This window comes from Oenanthe melanoleuca, chromosome 25 (assembly GCF_029582105.1).
Source record: "Oenanthe melanoleuca isolate GR-GAL-2019-014 chromosome 25, OMel1.0, whole genome shotgun sequence".
Taxonomy (NCBI): Eukaryota; Metazoa; Chordata; class Aves; order Passeriformes; family Muscicapidae; genus Oenanthe; species Oenanthe melanoleuca.
In genome coordinates this window covers 8,367,752-8,383,782 of record NC_079358.1, presented here as the reverse complement: position 1 = coordinate 8,383,782, position 16,031 = coordinate 8,367,752, and the positions used below count along the sequence as shown (strand labels likewise).

General features: G+C 61.0%; 1 protein-coding gene across 1 annotated transcript in view; it reads right to left on the bottom strand.

Moving 5' to 3' along the window:
- Positions 1–16,031, bottom strand: part of PNPLA6 (patatin like phospholipase domain containing 6) — a 27,989-nt gene extending 11,958 nt beyond the window's left edge. The window contains exons 1-22 of the mRNA XM_056510575.1: positions 15,961–16,031; positions 15,760–15,842; positions 14,835–14,935; positions 13,772–13,924; positions 12,986–13,145; positions 12,319–12,399; positions 11,208–11,336; positions 11,035–11,115; positions 9,847–10,114; positions 9,653–9,750; positions 9,056–9,286; positions 8,157–8,234; positions 7,040–7,245; positions 5,310–5,441; positions 5,112–5,235; positions 4,089–4,202; positions 3,474–3,549; positions 3,254–3,394; positions 2,567–2,630; positions 2,319–2,487; positions 877–1,059; positions 650–768 (exon numbers count right to left, since the gene is read on the bottom strand). Of these exons, the coding sequence (XP_056366550.1) occupies positions 650–768; positions 877–1,059; positions 2,319–2,487; positions 2,567–2,630; positions 3,254–3,394; positions 3,474–3,549; positions 4,089–4,202; positions 5,112–5,235; positions 5,310–5,441; positions 7,040–7,245; positions 8,157–8,234; positions 9,056–9,286; positions 9,653–9,750; positions 9,847–10,114; positions 11,035–11,115; positions 11,208–11,336; positions 12,319–12,399; positions 12,986–13,145; positions 13,772–13,924; positions 14,835–14,935; positions 15,760–15,842; positions 15,961–16,000 (2,831 nt within the window). The 5' untranslated portion in view covers positions 16,001–16,031. The remainder of the gene's footprint in view (positions 1–649; positions 769–876; positions 1,060–2,318; positions 2,488–2,566; positions 2,631–3,253; positions 3,395–3,473; positions 3,550–4,088; positions 4,203–5,111; positions 5,236–5,309; positions 5,442–7,039; positions 7,246–8,156; positions 8,235–9,055; positions 9,287–9,652; positions 9,751–9,846; positions 10,115–11,034; positions 11,116–11,207; positions 11,337–12,318; positions 12,400–12,985; positions 13,146–13,771; positions 13,925–14,834; positions 14,936–15,759; positions 15,843–15,960) is intronic.

Below are 16,031 nucleotides of genomic sequence, written 5' to 3'. Positions count from 1 at the left end.
ACAGGGACATAGGGACAGGGACACAGACCATGGGGACAAGGGGACATGGGACACAGGGACATGGCATATGGGGCCACAGGGATTTGGGGACAAGGACACAGACTATGGGGACATGGGGACACAGGGGCATGGGGTATGGGCACAAAGGACCATGGGGACAGGGGGACACGGGGACAGACAGGGGAACAGGGGGACAGGGACATGGGGATGGGGACGGGGACATGGGGACACATGACATGGGGACACAGACCATGGGGACAGGGGACACACAGACCATGGGGACACAGGGAAAGGAGAACACAGATCATGGGGACAGCGGGACACACAGACCATGGGGACAGGAGGATACAGACTATGGGAAGAGGGGACACGAGGACATGGGGACACAGGGACACAGACCATGGGGACACAGGGACACACAGATCATGGGGACACGGGGACACACACAGACCATGGGGACAGGAGGATACAGACCATGGGAAGAGGGGACACAAGGACATGGAGACACAGGGACACACAGACCATGAGGACAGGGGACACACAGACCATGGGGACAGGAGGACACAGACCATGGGGACACAGGGACACACAGACCATGGGGACAGGGGCACGGGCGGGACACAGGGGACACAGGTGACAGGCGTGGCACCTGGCGCCGCCGCCGCCCAGCACCAGCGCGATGGTGTTGCCGGTCAGGACGCGCGCCAGGCGCGAGAAGTCGCTGTGGCGGTCGGGGCTCTTCTGGAAAACCTTCTCGTACATCTCCCGCTGCCAGAGGGGAGGGGACAGCGCTGAGCCACGGCCGCAGCGCCACCCCCGGGGGAGGGGACACGGCCCGGGGGAGGGGACACGGCCCGGGGGAGGGGACACACGCACCAGCTTGGCCGGGCTGCGGCGGGAGAAGACGCGGCGAGGGCAGCGGATGTGCAGGTGGCCCGAGCACCAGCTGCGCATGTTGAGCCACTCGACCGTGCGCGCCGGGCCCGAGCCGTCCTCGCGGTGCAGCAGCACCAGCTGCTTCAGGGCCCGCACGGCCGTGTTCTCCAGCATCTGCTCCAGCTGTGGGGCAGCACAGAGGGGCTGGGTCACCTCTGTGTCACCCTCTGTGTCACCCTGTGCCATCCCTGTGTCACTCTGTGTCACCCTGTGTCACTCTTGTCACTCCTGGGTCACCCCTGTGTTACCCACGTCACCCCTGTGCCACCCCCAGAACCCCACTCAGCCGTGTTCTCCAACATCTGCTCCAGCTGTGGGGCAGCAGAGAGGGGCTGGGTCACCCTGTGCCATCCCTGTGTCACCCCAGTGTCACCCTGTGCCGCCACCAGAACCCCACACTGCTGTGTTCTCCAACATCTGCTCCAGCTGTGGGGCACCAGAGCAAGGCTGGGTCGCCCCTGTGTCACTCTGTGTCACCTGTGTCACCTCCAGAGTGCTGGGACACTCCCAGAACTGGGACATGTCCCTATATCCCATGTCCCCATGTCCCTCTGTCCCTATATCCTATGTCCCTGTGTCCCACTCCCAGGTCCCTGTCCCTGTCCTCATGTCCCTGTCCCCATGTCCCCATCACTGTCCCCGTGTCCCTGTCCCTGTGTCCCCATGTCCCTGTCCCCATGTCACCTCTCCCAGGGCGGGCTCCTGCTCCCCCAGCCTCACGATCAGCACGCAGTCGGCCTGGCAGGTACAGTGCAGTGTCCCTGACCCCATGTCCCTGTGACCCTGTCCCTGTCCCTGTGTCCCTGTCCCCATGTCCCTGTCCCCGTGTCACCTCTCCCAGGGCGGGCTCCTGCTTCCCCAGCCCCACGATCAGCACGCAGTCGGCCTGGCGGATGCAGCGCAGTGTCCCTGTCCCCATGTCCCCATCACTGTCCCCCGTGTCCCTGTCCCCATGTCCCTGTCCCCGTGTCACCTCTCCCAGGGCGGGCTCCTGCTCCCCCAGCCCCACGATGAGCACGCAGTCGGCCTGGCAGGTACAGCGCAGTGTCCCTGTCCTCATGTCCCCATCACTGTCCCCCGTGTCCCTGTCCCCATGTCCCTGTCCCCGTGTCCCTGTCCCCATGTCACCTCTCCCAGGGCGGGCTCCTGCTCCCCCAGCCCCACGATCAGCACGCAGTCGGCCTGGCAGGTACAGCGCAGTGTCCCTGACCCCATGTCCCTGTGACCCTGTCCCTGTCCCCATGTCCCTGTCCCCGTGTCACCTCTCCCAGGGCAGGCTCCTGCTCCCCCAGCCCCACGATCAGCACGCAGTCGGCCTGGCGGATGCAGCGCAGTGTCCCTGTCCCCATGTCCCTGTCCCCATGTCCCTGTCCCCGTGTCACCTCTCCCAGGGCGGGCTCCTGCTCCCCCAGCCCCACGATGAGCACGCAGTCGGCCTGGCGGATGCAGCGCAGTGTCCAGGGGGTCAGCGTGCAGTCTGTCTGGTAGAGCACGATGCGGTGCAGATCCTCCTGCTGCGCCAGCCAGCCCGACAGCCGGTACTCCTGGATGCTGGGGGCAGCCAGCGGTCAGCACGGCCACTGCTGGCCACTGGTGGTCACTGCTGGCCACTGCTGGTCACTGTGGTTACCTCTCCAGAGCTGAGGAGCCCAGCCGGGCGCGGATGATGTCGCTGGTCAGCAGCAGCGTGGGGCCTGCAGAGGGAGGGGGTGTGGTCAGTGGTGTGGGGGTGTGATCATCTCCAGGTCATGGTCACCACCTTGTCGTGGTCACTGTCATGCTGTGGTCATCTCCAGGTCATGGTCGTCATGGTGGTACGGCCACAAGATCATGCCAGGTCACCAGAGTGCCATGGCCATCACATGGTCACCATCCTGTGGTCACTGTGCCATGGTCACCATCCTGTGGTCACCCTGTGGTCACTGTCCCATGGGCACCATCCCATGGTCACCATCCTGTAGTCACAATCCCATGGCCACCACCCATGGTCATCATCCTGTGGTCACCCTGTGGTCATTCATGGTCACTGACCGATGGAGCTGAGCGTGTGCTGCAGCTCCAGCGTAAAGGGCACCATGGTCACCATCCCCTGGCCACCACCCCACAGTCACTCAGTGGTCACCCATGGTCACTCAGTGGTCACTGTGGTCACTCACTGACCGATGGCGCTGAGCGCGTGCTGCAGCTCCAGGGTGAAGGCCGCCATGGGCACCACCCCATAGTCACTCACAGTCAGTGGTCACTGTGGTCACTCAGCAGTCACTCAGCGGTCACACATGGTCAGTGGTCACTCAGTGGTCACTCAGTGGTCACTGACCGATGGCACTGAGCGCGTGCTGCAGCTCCAGGGTGAAGGCCGCCATGGGCACCTCGTCGCACACGGGCAGCACGGCCACCGTGGCCAGGTTACTGGTGGGGTTGATGGGCTCCGAGCTGGAGGCCACGCCCAGGCCGGACCCTGGGTGGACACAGCGGTGGACACACGAGTGGACACCAGGCTCTGGTGGCCACCACCCCCTGGGTGTTGCTGGTCCTACCTGGGAAGGGCCCGCGGAGCTGCTGCAGGTTGCCCAAGATCTTCTGGCTCAGCAGGTGGATGAGGCGAGTGACCACCTGTGGGGACAGAGTGACCACCTGAGGGGACAGTGACCACCTGTGGGGACAGGGATGAGTGACCACCTGAGGGGACAGAGTGACCACCTGTGGGGACAGAGTGACCACCTGAAGGGACAGAGTGACCACCTGAGGGGACAGGGACCACCTGAGGGGACAGAGACAGTGACCACCTGTGGGACAGGGACCACCTGGGGGGACAGGGACCACCTGGGGGGACAGAGACAGTGACCACCTGTGGGACAGGGACCACCTGGGGGGACAGGGACCACCTGGGGGGACAGGGACAGTGACCACCTGTGGGGATAAAGTGACCACCTGTGGGGACAGGGAGAGCGACCACCTGAGGGGACAGGGATGAGTGACCACGTGTGGCTACCCGTGGCTACCTGTGATTATGCCGTGGTAACCTGTGGCTACCTGCGGGTATCCCGTGGCTATCCCATGGCTATCCCATGGCTACCTGCGGGTATCCCATGGCCATCCTGTGGCTACCCCGTGGCTACCCCCTGGCTACCTGCAGGTGTGGCCGTGGCTACCTGCGGGTACCGCCGTTTGATGTTGTTGAGGGTGCCCTCGGGCAGCTTGGCCAGCTCCGTGTCCCGCACCGCGTGCACCGTGGTGGCGCGGGGCTGCCGCGTCAGCGCCTCCACCTGCGGGGACACCTGGGTCACTCCTGGGTCACACCTGGGTCACCTGTGTGTCACACCTGTCACCTGTGTCACATGTCATCTGTGTCATCTGTGTGTCACACCTGTGTCACACCTGTGTCACACCTGTGTCTCCTGGGTCACACCTGGGTCATCACACCTGGGTCACCTGTATGTCACCTGGGTCACCTGAGTCACATCTGTCGTCTGTGTCATCTGTGTCACACCTGGGTCACACCTGGGTCACCTGTACGTCACCTGAGTCACCTGTGTCACACCTGTCATCTGTGTGTCACCTGTGTCACCTGGTGTTATCCGTGTCACCACTGTCACCTGTGTCACCTGTAACATCTGTGTCACACCTGTGATCTGTCACCTGTGTCACACCTGGGGTCATCTGTGTCACCTGTGTCACACCTGTGTCACCTCTGCCAACTCTCTCATCTGTGTCACCTGGTGTCCCCTGCTGCCCCCTCTGTCCCCATGTCCCCTCAGGTGACAATGACACTCACCACTCCCACCAGGTCCCCCCGGCCGTACTCCCCCCTCCTATCCCCATGTCCCCTCTATTCCCATGTCCCCAGGGTGTCCCCAGGGTGTCCCCAAGCTGTCCCCCGTGTCCCCAGGGTGTCTCCTGCTGTCCCCATGTCCCCATGAGGTGACAGTGCCACTCACCACTCCCACCAGGTCCCCCCGGCCGTACTCCCCCCTGCTGTCCCCATGTCCCCTCTATTCCCATGTCCCCAGGGTGTCCCCAGGGTGTCCCCAAGCTGTCCCCTCAGGTGACAATGACACTCACCACTCCCACCAGGTCCCCCCGGCCGTACTCCCCCCTGCTGTCCCCATGTCCCCTCTATTCCCATGTCCCCAGGGTGTCCCCAAGCTGTCCCCTCAGGTGACAATGACACTCACCACTCCCACCAGGTCCCCCCGGCCGTACTCCCCCACCAGCTCCTTCTTGCCGCTGCCCTTCTGGATGACGGAGCGCAGCCGCCCGTTCAGCACGATGTAGGTGCAGTCCGACTTGTCCCCCTGCCTGGGGACAGCCACGGTGACACACCAGGGACCCCTGCTGGCCCTCTGGCCACTGGCCACTGGGTGGCCACTCACCGGTAGAGCGCCCGGCCGGCCTCCACGGCCGTCCAGTCGATGGCGAAATCCATCTGGCGCACGAAGGGCGACATGCGGGCAGCCACGGTGTGGGCGACGCTCAGCACCACGCTGGGCTGCTCCCGCATGATCCTGGGGGTGGGACCCCACAATGTCACCCCAGGATCCATGGGGGGACCCCAAAATATCCCAAACAGGATCCACAGTGACCCCAAAGTGTCCCCACAGGAGCCACAGTCACCCCAAAGTGTCCCCACAGGACCCACGGTGTGGGCGACGCTCAGCACCACGCTGGGCTGCTCCCGCATGATCCTGGGGGTGGGACCCCACAATGTCACCCCAGGATCCATGGGGGGACCCCAAAGTGTCCCCAAGATCCATGGGGGGACCCCAAAGTGTCCCCACAGGAGCCACAGTGACCCCAAAGTGTCCCCACAGGACCCACGGTGTGGGCGACGCTCAGCACCACGCTGGGCTGCTCCCGCATGATCCTGGGGGTGGGACCCCAAAATGTGTCCCCAGGATCCATGGGGGGACCCCAAAGTGTCCCCAAGATCCATGGGGGGACCCCAAAGTGTCCCCACAGGAGCCACAGTCACCCCAAAATGTCCCCACAGGACCCACGGTGTGGGCGACGCTCAGCACCACGCTGGGCTGCTCCCGCATGATCCTGGGGGTGGGACCCCAAAATGTCACCCCAGGATCCATGGGGGGACCCCAAAATATCCCAAACAGGATCCACAGTAACCCCAAAGTGTCCCCACAGGAGCCACAGTCACCCCAAAATGTCCCCACAGGACCCACGGTGTGGGCGACGCTCAGCACCACGCTGGGCTGCTCCCGCATGATCCTGGGGGAGGAACCCCAAAATGTGTCCCCAGGATCCATGGGGGGGACCCCAAAACATGGGTGGGGAATCTCACGGGCGGGGGGGTCACTGACTCGTGACCACCCCAAATCCACCTGTGACCACCCCACAAGTGTCCCCGTGGTGGTCACTGACTCATGACCACCCCAAACCCTCTTGTGACCACCCCAAATCCATGTGTGACCACCCCAAACCCCCTTGTGACCACCCCAAACCCCCCCGTGACCACCCCAACAAGTGTCCCCGTGGTGGTCACTGACTCATGACCACCCCAAACCCCCCCCACGACCACCCCAAACCCCTCTATGACCACCCCAAATCCACTTGTAACCACCCCGCAAGTGTCCCCGTGGTGGCCACTGACTCATGACCACCCCAAACCCCCTCTATGACCACCCCAAACCCCCTTGTGACCCCACCACGAGTGGCCCCATAGGAGTGACTCACTCATGACCACCCCAAACCCCACCATGACCACCCCAAACTCCCCCATGACCACCCCAAACCTCCTCATGACCACCCCAAACCCACTCATGACCACCCCAAACCCCCTTGTGACCCCACCACGAGTGGCCCCATAGGAGTGACTCACTCATGACCACCCCAAACCCCACCCATGACCACCCCAAACCCCCCTGTGACCACCCCAAACCCCCCCGTGACCACCCCAAACCCCCCTGTGACCACCCCAAATCCAACCTTGACCCAATTACGAATGGTCCCATGGTGGTCACTGACTCATGACCACCCCAAACCCCCTTGTGACCACCCCAAACCCCCCTGTGACCACCCCAAACCCCCTTGTGACCACCCCAAACCCCCTTGTGACCACCCCACAAGTGTCCCCGTGGTGGCCACTGACTCGTAGAAGTCGGATTTGGAGATCTTGAGGAAGCTGCAGTCGCGGTTGGCCTTGATGGTGAAGATGAGGGGCTCGCCCGTCAGCACGGCCAGCTGGCCCACCAGCTCGCCCGGCTGCGTCAGGAACAGGCACACGTCCTCCTCCTTGTCAATCATGCGCTGGTACACGTGCAGGCAGCCCCACAGCACAAAGTGCAGGCTGACGTCCTGGGGGGACAGTCTGGGGGTCAGTTTGGGGTCAGTGGGGTCACTTGTGTCACCTTGTGTTACCTGGGGTCACTGAAATCACCTGGGGTCACTTTGGGTCATCTGGGGTCAGCTGTGGTCAGTGGGGTCAGTCTGGGTCACTTCTGTCTGCTGGGGTCAGCTGGGGTCATCTCTGTCACCTTGGGTTACCTGGGGTCAGTGGGGTCACTTGGGGTCACCTCTATCAGCTGGGGTCACTGGGGTCAGCTGGGGGTCAGTGGGGTCACTTCTGTCACCTTGTGACACCTGGGGTCAGTTTGGGTCACCTGGGGTCAGTGGGGTCAGCTGGATCACCTCTGTCACCTTTTGTTACCTGGGGTCAGTTTGGGTCACCTGGGGTCAGCTGGGGGTCAGTGGGGTCACTTCTGTCACCTTGTGTTGCCTGGGGTCAGTTTGGGGTCAGTTTGGGTCAGTGGGGTCACCTCTGTCACCTGCTGTCACCCCCCAAGGTCACCTTGGGTGGGAGGTGCCACCATCACCACCAGAGAAAGTTTTTCTGTTTCTCTCTTTCCTGGCTTTGGGGTCCTTCCTGTTCCAAATTTTGGGGTTTTTTCTGTCCCCAGTTTTGGGGTTGTTCTTGCCCCCAGTTTTGGGGTTCTTCTGTTTCTCTCTTTTCTGGTTTTGGGGTCATTCCTGCCCCAGTTCTGGGGTTTTCCTGCCCCAGTTTTGGGATCATTCCTGCCCCAGTTTTGGGGTTTTTTCTTGTCCTCTCTTTCCTGGTTTTGGGATCATTCCTGTCCCCAGTTTTGGAGTCGTTCCTGCCCCAGTTTTGGGGTTTTTTCTGTTTCTCTTTTTCCTGGTTTTGGGGTTTTTCCTGCCCCAGTTTGGGGTTTTCCTGCCCCAGTTTGGGGTCATTCCTGCCCCAGACCCACCTGGTCCCCCTGGCGGGCGATGACGGTGCCGCCCTTGGCGTGGTGCAGCAGGACGCGGTTGTTGAGCAGAGAGGGGTCCTGGGGAGGGGAAGGGGAAGGGGTGGGGTCAGCAGAACATCCTGGCCCTACAGGAGTCCATGAAACCACCAGGATCCCACCAAGAACCCACCAGGATCCCATCCTGGCCCTACAGGAGTCCATGAAACTACCAGGATCTCATCCCAACCCCACAGAACCATCAGGAACCCACCAGGATCCCACAGAACCACCAGAAACCCATCAGGAACCCATCAGGAACCCATCCCAATCCTACAGGACCGCCAGAAATCCACCAGGAACCCACCAGGAACTCATCAAGAACCCACCAAGAACCCATCCCAACCCTTCAGGACCACCAAGAACCCACCAGGAACCCACCAAGAACTCATCAGGAACCCATCCTGACCCCACAGAACCCACCAAGAACCCACCAGGATCCCATCCTGACCCCACAGAACCACCAGGAACCCACCAGGATCCCATCCCCACCCCACAAAGCCACCAAGAACCCACCAGGAACCCACCTAGAACCCATCCCAATCCTACAGACCACCAGGAACCCACCAGGAACCCACCCTAACCCTATAGAACCACCAAGAACCCATCCCAATCCTACAGGACCACCAGGAACCCATCCCAACCCTATAGGACCACCAAGAGCCCACCAGGACCCCATCCCAACCCTACAGAACCACCAGAAATCCACCAGGAACCCACCCTAACCCCACCAGGACCCCATCCCAACCCTACAGGACCACCAGGAACCCATCCTGACCCCATAGAACCACCAGAAATCCACCAGGAACCCACCAGGAACCCACCAGGACCCCACCAGGACCCCTCCTCCCCTTGTCCCTCACCTCCACCTTCATCAGTTTGATCAGTTCCCTCTTGGCCTCCTCGAAGATGTCGCTGCTCTGGCGGCCCTGGAAGGGCCCGAAGGGACACGGCCCCTGTGTCCCTGTCCCCTGTGTCCCTGTCCCCTGTCCCCCTGTCCCCTGTGGCCCCTCCTGGCAGGAGCTGTAGTGGTAAATCCCCGACGGCTGCTCCTCCAGCGTCACCGATTTGCGCTCCTTGGGCTCCTGGGATGCCTGGAGGGGATTGAGGGGGGATTTGGGGTGGGTTTGGGGGGATTTGGGGGAACTTAGTGGGGATTTGAGGGGATTTGGGGGTATTTGGGGGGGATTTAGGGGGATTTGGGGTGGGTTTGGGGGAGATTTGGGGGATTGAGGGGGTGTTTAAGGGGGATTTGGGGGACATTTGGGGGTCTCTGGGAACGGGCTTTGGGATGGGATTTGGGGTGGGATTTGAGATGGAATTTGGATGGAATTTAGGGGTCTTTGGGAATGGGCTTTGGGAAGGATTTGAGATGGGATTGGGATGGGCTTTGAGATGGGATTTTGGATGGAATTTGGGATGGAATTGGGGCTGGAACCCCCCACCCACACCCCCCGTACCTGCCCGAAGGAGGCGCCGCCGTCCTCCTGCAGCGACACCGAGATGCGGCCGCGCTCGTACGCCATGTCGAAATCCGAGCGGGGCCCCTTCTGGATGCCTGGGGTGCCACCAAACGGGGACAGAGCCACCCCTGGGTGACACCAGAGCCACCCCTGGGTGACACCAAGCCCCTCCTGGCAGGGCTGGCACTCACCAGAGATATCCACGGGCATGGAGATGCAGCGGCTCAGCGGCGGCGCCGGCGGCGTCTCCGCCCCGGCGGGTTTGATCAGCTCGGCTGTGGGGTGAAGAATCCCAAAAACTGAGTGTGAAACCCCAAAAAATGATTGGGGTTGGGGGTTTTTGGGGGGCTCACCGGGATCCCGGTCGTCGGTGCTGCCCAGGCTGCGTTTGCCGTGCCGGACCGGGCTGGTGCGAGCGGCGTGGGAGGGCTGGGGGAACAGGCGCAGGGGCTGCATGTCCTGGGGGGACAGAGGGACAGTGAGGGACAGAGGGACACTGAGGGGACAGGGGGACACTGAGGGGACAGGGGGACACAAGAGGGGACAGAGGGGCGGCCTGGTTGGGTTTGGGGTGGTCACAGCCATGTTTAGGGTGCCCACAGCTGGGTCTGGGATGGTCAAGGCTGGGTTTGGGTTGCCCACAGCCGGGTTTGGGTTGCCCACAGCCGTGTCCAGAGTGGTCACAATTCAGTTTGAGGTGCCCACAGCCGGGTTTAGGTTGCCCACAGCTGGGTCTGGGATGGTCAAGGTTGGGTTTGGGTTGCCCACAGCCAGGTTTAGGTTGCCCACAGCCAGGTTTGGGTTGCCCACAGCCGGGTTTGGGTTGCCCACAGCCGGGTCTGGGTTGCCCACAGCCGGGTCTGGGATGGTCAAGGTTGGGTTTGGGTTGCCCACAGCCAGGTTTGGGTTGCCCACAGCCAGGTTTGGGTTGCCCACAGCCGGGTTTGGGTTGCCCACAGCCGGGTTTGGGTTGCCCACAGCCAGGTTTAGGCTGCCCACAGCCGGGTTTGGGTTGCCCACAGCCAGGTTTGGGGTGCCCACAGCCGGGTTTGGGGTGCCCACAGCCGGGTTTGGGGTGCCCACAGCCAGGTTTGGGTTGCCCACAGCCGAGTTTGGGTTGCCCACAGCCGGGTTTAGGCTGCCCACAGCCAGGTTTGGGTTGCCCACAGCCGGGTTTGGGTTGCCCACAGCCGGGTTTGGGTTGCCCACAGCCAGGTTTAGGCTGCCCACAGCCGGGTTTGGGGTGCCCACAGCCAGGTTTGGGGTGCCCACAGCCAGGTTTAGGCTGCCCACAGCCGGGTTTAGGCTGCCCACAGCCAGGTTTGGGATGCCCACAGCCAGGTTTGGGTTGCCCACAGCCGTGTCCAGCGCTCACTCACATGGCTGAAGAGCTCGTTGGTCAAGCCCAGGTAGTTGTGCAAGGCCAGGAAGGTGACGCGCTGCAGCCGCACCATGATGATCTGCGGGGACACTCAGTGGGTCCCGGGCCACCTCGGGGCCACTGTGGCCACCCTGAGGGCCACCCTGTGAGTCCCCCAGCCCCCTGGCCCACCTGCACCACCCTGACCAGGCTCTCTGGGTACTTCTCAAACACGGCTGAGAAAGCCTCGACCGGCAGGCGCAGAACCGTGGAGTCCTCGGCGGCGCGGGCGCAGACGGTGCGGTACGGCCGCTGGTGGCCCTGGGGGGGGGCACAGGTGGGCTTGGGGTGGCCATGGTTGGATTTGGGGTGGCCACAGGTGGGCTTGGGGTGGCCATGGTTGGGTTTAGAATGGCCATGGTTGGGTTTGAGGTGGTCAAGATTGGGTTTGGTTGGTCATGGTTGGGTTTAGAATGGCCATGGTTGGGTTTAGGGTGGTCACAGTTGGGTTTGGGGGGGGGTCAAGGTTAGATTTGGGGTGGTCAAGGATGGGTTTGCAGTGGTCATGGTTGGGTTTGGGGTGGCCACAGGTGGGTATGGAGTGGCCATGGTTGGGTTTGGGGTGGTCAAGGATGGGTTTAGAATGCCCATGATTGGATTTGGGGTGGCCACACTTGGGTTTGGGGTGGTCACAGTTGGGTTTGGGGTGGTCACAGTTGGGTTTGGGGTGGTCACAGTTGGGTTTGGGGTGTCCACAGGTGGGTTTGGGGTGGTCACAGTTGGGTTTGGGGTGTCCACGGTGGGTTTGGGGGGGCCACAGGTGGGTTTGGGGGGGCCACAGGTGGGTTTGGAGTGGTCACGGTTGGGTTTGGGGTGGTCACGGTTGGGTTTGGGGTGGCCATGGTTGGGTTTAGAATGACTGTGGTTGGGTTTGGGGTGGTCACACTTGGTTTTGGGGTGGCCATGGTTGGGTTTGGGGTGGCCACAGGTGGGTTTGGGGGGGTCAAGGATGGGTTTGGAGTGGTCACAGTTGGGTTTGGGGTGGTCAAGGATGGGTTTGGAGTGGTCACAGGTGGATTTGGGGGGGTTAAGGTTGGGTTTAGCATGGCCATGGTTGGGTTGGGGTGGTCAAGGATGGGTTTGGGGAGGTCATGGTTGGGTTTGGGGAGGTCATGATTGGGTTTGGGGTGGCCACACTTGGGTTTGGAGTTGCCTTGGCTAGACTTTTGGGGATCACTGCTGGGTTTGGGGACAGCCCCAGTGTCCCCAGGGTTTGGGGACAGTCCCACAATGTCCCCAGTACCGTGATGACATCCAGGATGCTCAGCAGGCTGTGCACGCTGTCCCCAGGGAACACCTCCTTCATCACTGTCTCCTTCCCGTCCTGCCGGGACACGCCGGTCACCTGGGGTCACCTGGGCTCACCTGGGGTCATCTCCTGTCACCTGGGGTCACCTGGGGCCACCTGCTGTCACCTGGGGTCACCTCCTGTCACCTGGGGCCACCTGGGGTCATCTCCTGTCACCTGGTGTCACCTGGGCTCACCTGGGGTCATCTCCTGTCACCTGGGGTCACCTGGGGCCACCTGCTGTCACCTGGGGTCACCTCCTGTCCCCTGAGTGTGCTCTGGCGTCCAACAGTGTCACCTGGTGTCCTCTGAGTGTCCCCTGGTGTCCCTTGGGTGTCCAAGGCTGTCCCCCAATGTCCCCTGAGTGTCCCCAGATGTCTCCAATGTCCCCAAAGTCCCCAGGAGTCCCCAGGTGACACCAATACTCCCAGTGTCCCCAACATCCCCAATGCCCTCAATGTCCCCAGTGTCCCCAGTGTCCCAATGTCACCAAATCACCCCAGAGTCCCCAATGTCTCCAGCCATCTCCAGTGTCCCCCATGCCCCCAGTCTCCCCAGTGTCCCCAGTCACCCCCATGCCCCCAATGTCCCCAATGTCCCCTATGTCCCCAGTGTCCCTCACACTCTCAGTCAGCAGCAGCTCCAGTTTCCCCTCCTGCAGGACGTAGATGCTGCTGTCGGGCTGCCCGGGCCGGAACACGTCCTCGCCCTGCTGGCACTGCTGGAACACCATGTGCTTGCACAGCTCCAGGAACAGCGGCTTCTCAAAGTGCCCCAGCACCCTGAGGGGACAGATGTGTCACTGAGGGGATGGCAGGGTCACCAGGGGGATGGCAGTGTCACTGAGGGGATGGCAGGGTCACCACAGGGACACAGGGATCTGCCCCATGTGCTTGCACAGCTCCAGGAACAGCGACTTCTCAAAGTGCCCCAGCACCCTGGGACAGGGACAGGGAGGGGACAGCAGCTCCTGGCCCCATGAATGGATCCCAACCCCATAAACGGATCCCAACCCCATAAATGGATCCCAACCCCATAAACGGATCCCAACCCCATAAATGGATCCCAACCTTGTAAACGGATCCCGACCCCATAAACGGATCCTGACCCCATAAACGGATCCCGACCCCATAAACAGATCCCGACCTTGTAAACAGATCCCGACCCCATAAACAGATCCCGAACCCATAAACGGATCCCGACCCCATAAACTGATCCCGACCCCATAAACGGATCCCAACCTCGTAAACGGATCCTGGCCCCATAAATGGCTCCCAACCCCATAAACAGATCCCAGTCCCATAAATTGCTCCCTACCCCATAAATGGATCCCAACCCCATAAATGGCTCCCAACCCCATAAATGGCTCCCAACCCCACAAGTGCCTCCTGGCCCTGGCCCCGCTCACCGGACGTTCTTGAGCATGTAGAGCACCTCTGAGGGCAGGTGGGACGAGGCCACGTCGAACTCGGTCAGGTCGGCCTCCAGCACCGAGGGCGGCGGCTCCTTCAGCTGCAGCGTGGGCGGCTCCTTCTGGATGCGCAGGAAGCTGGCAGAGACCCTGGGGACACCGTGGGGACAGTGAGGGGACACTACAGGGACATGGGGACATGGGGACACTGTGGGGACACGGGGACACTGTGGGGACATGGGGACAGAGAGGACACAGGAATCCCCTTGCAGAGGTGTCCAAGGGTGGAGTTCAATCCCTGCGGTCGAGTGCTGACCCCATAAATGGATCCTGAGCCCAGGGATGGATCCCAATTCTATAGATGGATCCTGATTCATAAACTGATCCTGATTGATAAATGGATCCTGACCCCATAAATTGATCCTGACCCCATAAATGATTCATTAATGAATCCCAACCCTATAAATTGATTCCAACCCCATAAATGGATTCCAATCCCATAAATGGATCCTGACCCCACAAATGGATCCTGAACCCAGGGATGGATCCCAATTCTATAACTGGATCCTGATTCATAAATGGATCCTGACCCCATAAACGGATCCTGACCCCATAAATGGATCCTGACCCCACAAAGTGATCCTGATCCCATAAATGGATCCCAATCCCATAAATGGATCCTGACCCCACAAAGTGATCCCGAACCCACAAATGGATCCCGAACCCACAAATGGATCCCGACCTTATAAATTGACTCTGACCCCATAAATGGATCCTGATCCATAAATGGATCCTGACCCCCAAGGACAAACCCAAACCTCAGGCACAGATCCCATGGACAGATCCTGATCCCATGGGGACACCATGGGGACACTGTAGGGACAGCACAGGGACAGGACACCATGGGGACACTGTAGGGACAACCGTGGGGACAGAGGGGACACCATGAGGACACTGTAGGGACACCACAGTGGACATTGTGGGGACACTATGGGGACAGAAGGGACATGGGGACACCATGGGGACAGTGTAGGGTCACCTGTCCCCAGTGGTCACTCACTTCTTGGCGATGCTGAGCACCTTGAGCTTCTTGCGGCTGCGCGGCCGCGCGGCCCCACTGACCACAGCAGTGTCCACCAGAGAGGAGGTGGACTGGGACACCTGGAACAGACACAGTGTCACTGCCCTGTCACCCACACCACTGACCACAGCAGTGTCCACCAGAGAGGAGGTGGACTGGGACACCTGGAACAGGGGACAGGGGGTCACATGGGGGTGGCATGGTGACACCAGCCTGACACCCAGTGAGGGGGGGATAGGGGAAAATGGGGGGAAATAGGGAAATAAATGGGAAAAAGCAGGGAAAAATGAGGAAAAGATGGGAAAAAAATGGGGGAAAAATGGGGAAAAAGGGGGGGAAATGGGGAAAAAATGGGGGAAAATGGGGAAAAAATAGGGGGGGAAACGGGGAGGAAAAATGGGGAAAAAGCGGGGAAATCAATGGGGGAAAAAATGGGGGAAAAATGGGGGGGAAAAATGGAAGGGAAAAATGGGGGGGAAAAATGGGGGGGAAAAATGGGGGGGAAAAATGGGGGGGAAAAATGGGGGGGAAAAATGGGGGGGAAAAATGGGGGGGAAAAATGGGGGGGAAATGAAGGGAAAACAGGGAGAAAAATGAGGAGGAAAATGGTGGGGAAATGGTAAAAAAATGGGGGGGAAAAATGGGGAGAAAAATGAGGAGAAAAATGGGGAGAAAAATGGGGAGAAAAATGGGGAGAAAAATGGGGAGAAAAATGGGGAGAAAAATGGGGAGAAAAATGGGGAGAAAAATGGGGGAAAATGGGGAGGAAAATGGGGGAAAATGGGGGGGAGAAAAATGAGGAGAAAAATAAGAAGAAAAACGGGGGGAAGTGGGGAAAAAGTGGGGGAAAATGGGGAAAAAGTGGGGGAAAAAATGTGGGGACAGTGGGGGAATCGGGGATCACCTTACGCATGATCTTGCGGCTGTAGAACAGAACCTTGTCCCTCTTGCGGAAGCGGTACCGGGGCGGCTCCTGAGCGGGGACCTCTGGGGACACACAGGGACAGGCTGAGGGACAGCAGTGCCACCCGTGTCCCCAGGGCCAGCAGTGCCACCTCTGTGCCACCTCTGTGCCACCTCTGTGCCCGGGGGGGGTGGCACTCACTCTTGAGGCGAAGCCACCAGCCCAGCACAGCCACGGCCATGACGATGATGGCGAGGGCCAGGATGGTCCCC